The sequence below is a fragment of the Carlito syrichta genome, unplaced genomic scaffold, assembly GCF_000164805.1.
Source record: "Carlito syrichta isolate Samal-C Ts95f unplaced genomic scaffold, Tarsius_syrichta-2.0.1 Scaffold304375, whole genome shotgun sequence".
In the NCBI taxonomy this organism is placed as follows: domain Eukaryota; kingdom Metazoa; phylum Chordata; class Mammalia; order Primates; family Tarsiidae; genus Carlito; species Carlito syrichta.
Window position 1 is genome coordinate 93,877 of NW_007248471.1, and position 3,084 is coordinate 96,960.

The following is a 3,084-nucleotide window of genomic DNA, read 5'->3' on the forward strand; positions in this document are numbered from 1 at the left end:
AGGCCATCTACTCACCTCAGCCTCCCAAAGGCGCGGGATTACAGGCTGAGCCACCGAGCCTGGCTACTTATGCTTCAGTAGTTATTATTGAATTGAATTAGAATGCTAACAAACCACTCAGACTTTTAGCACTGACAGGGCCTTTATTTTTTATTTTTATTTTTTTTGAGTTGGAGTCTCACTCTGTCGCCTAGACTGGAGTACAGTGGCCACTCCCGGCCACCACAGCCTCGACCTGCTGGGCTCCGGTGATCCTTCCACCTCAGCCTTCCGAGTAGCTGGAATTACAGGCATGCACTACCGCAGCCCGGCTGATTTTTTGATTTATTGTAGAGATGAGGTCTCGCTACCTAGGCGGGTCTCGAACCCGCAGTCTCAGGCAATCCACTCACCTCAACCTCCCAAAGGCACGGGATTACAGGCTGAGCCACCGAGACCGGCTTCACATTGGTTTTTTTATGTACTGTCAGTGGCTGCAAATAATACTGTCGGTTCGTGAGTATCCGTTTTTATGCTTTTCAAAGTTATCATTTAATCTTAAAAAGATGAAAATTATCCTAAGATCATTTATCTGCTCCTAGAATGGTATTTTATTTTACTTTTTTTTTTTTTGAGTCAGGGTCTCACTTTGTAGCACAAGCTGGAGTACAGAGGCATTATCATGGCCTACCGCAGCCTCAAACTCCCGGGCTCGAGCAATACTGCTGCCTCAGCCTCCCAAGTAGCTGGGACTGCAAGCATGCACCACTATGCCTGGCTAATATTTTATTTTTTTTGTAGAGACAAGATCTCACTATGTTACCCAGGTGGGCTTTGACTCCTGGACTCAAGCGATTCTCCTGCCTCCTCTGCCTTTCATAGTGCTGGGATTACAGGTGTGAGCTACCATCACTGGCCAATTTTAGTTTTTGAGTCAGGGTCTCACCCTGTGGCCTGGGCTGAAGTGCAGTGGCTCACTGCAGTCTCCTCTACCTGGGCTCAAGGAATCCTCCTGCATCAGCCTCCTGAGTAGCTGCGACTGCAGGTGTACACCACCATACCTGGCTAACTTTTTTTATTTTTTGTAGAGATGAAGTCTCGCTATGTTGCCCATGCTGGGGAATGATGTTTTAATATTTGTTTGGCATTCTAGGACTTATGTGGGTCTCAGACAAGTTTTGTTTGTTTTTTTTTTGAGTTGGAAAGTCACTCTGTCGCCTAGGCTGAATGAAGTGCAGTGGCACACTTACAGCCACCGCACCCTTGACCTGGGCTCAGGCGATACTTCTGCCTCAGCCTTCCAAGTAGCTAGAACTGCAGGTGCGTGCCACCATGCCCAGCTAACTTTTTAATTTATTGTAAAGACGAGGTCTCGCCAGGTTATCTAGGGTAGTCTCGAACCCCTGAGCTCAGGCAGTCCTCTTGCCTCCACCTCCCAAAATGCTGGAGTTACAGACTTGAGCCACTGCCTGGCTCAGACAAAAAAATTTAACTGTATAACTGAATAATTGTCTGATTTTTCTTTGTAAGTTTCATAGTTTTAGGTCTTAAACTCATTTGATGTCAGTTAGATCATTGTTTTCTTTTGAAAGGCCTTCTCTTTAAACTTATGAATGAATGAATGAACAGAGAAATGATAATATTTAGTTCAGCTCTTATTTTGCAAATGAGGTAACAGGCAATAACAGCTTTTATTTTGCAAATGAGTAAACTTGCTCCTTTTACATGGTAACATTGGGTTAGTAGTTTAGCCACAACTGAAATTGATGCCGCTAGACTTCCAATTTATTTATTTTTTCACTATACCTACATCTCCTACACTGTGTGCTTTTACTAATCTATGTAAACAATGCTGCTGATCTACCTGATGATAATTCAGTAATGAAAAGTATATGATACTTAATTACATTTGGAAGTATAGCATGTTAACAAATTTTGACTTGAGAAAAATCTAGTCACAATAGTTGCTGTTTGTAATGTTTATCAGACTTCTAACCTGTCATCGATACTTTTATCTCTTTTAGAATTTATTGTTATTCACAACGGAATCATCACCAATTACAAAGATCTGAAAAAGTTTTTGGTAAGTAAATTGCCCTCAAAAGACATCAGTTTTTGAAAATACTTCTAACAAGAGCAGCAAGGCTGGTTGTTGGTATGTGTAGCACTGCTAGGTATGATCATGTAATTCTTTTTTTGTTTGTTTGTTTGTTTTGGGTTTTTTGTTTGTTTTTTGAGTTGGAGTCTTACTCCGTCGCCCAGACTGGAGTGCACTGGCCGCTGTTATCTTTTTTATAGAGTGATTTGAATTCTTCAGGGTATATTCCCAGTAGGGGGATTGCGGGATCATATGGAAGGTCGATTTTTAGAGCTTTTAGGAATCGCCACACTGCTTTCCACAGAGGTTGCACTAGTTTCCACTCCCACCAACAGTGTAGAAGTGTTCCCTTTTCACCACACCCTCTCCAGCAGCTGTTATTTTTTGAGTTGTTGATAATTGCCATTCTGACTGAAGTTAGGTGGTATCTCAATATGGTTTTGATTTGCATCTCCCTGATGATTAGTGAGGTTGAGCATTTCCCTATGTTACTTTTTAAGGTTTCTAGGCTATATGAGAAGAATCACGACAGATTAAATGGAAGTTGTATGTCCTAAATAGCTGTAAACTATATAGTAGATGTCATAATGGTGACTGTTAGGTCAGACCTTATGGTGTGGTGTGTGATCCACTGCCACAAGAAAGATGCAAAGAATTACAAAGAAAAGCAAAAGAGTTTATTCACATTCAGGATAAGGGATAGTGTCTGAATGGTACCAATGCTGCCAGCAACATGGCCCTGAGGGAGTGGGGGCAAGGATGCCTTTGAGGTTTCTGTAAGGAAATAGAATTATTAAAAATCTCCAGCAGCCGGGCTCAGTGGCTCAGCCTGTAATCCCGCGCCTTTGGGAGGCTGAGGTGAGTGAATTGCCTGAGCCCGCAGGTTCGAGACCCGTCTGGACAGCGAGACCTCATCTCTACAATAAATCAAAAAATCAGCCGGGCGTGGTGGCGCATGCCTGTAATTCCGGCTACTTGGAAGGCTGAGGCGGAAGGATCGCCGGAGC

At 43.0% G+C, this 3,084-nt stretch overlaps 1 protein-coding gene across 2 annotated transcripts in view; it reads left to right on the forward strand.

The window, feature by feature from the left end:
• GFPT1 (glutamine--fructose-6-phosphate transaminase 1) overlaps window positions 1-3,084 on the forward strand; it is a 64,219-nt gene that overhangs the window by 17,303 nt on the left and 43,832 nt on the right. For both annotated transcript variants that reach the window (XM_021713251.1, XM_021713252.1), the window contains exon 4: window positions 2,004-2,062. In XM_021713251.1, coding sequence (XP_021568926.1) covers window positions 2,004-2,062 — 59 coding nt within the window. The remainder of the gene's footprint in view (window positions 1-2,003; window positions 2,063-3,084) is intronic.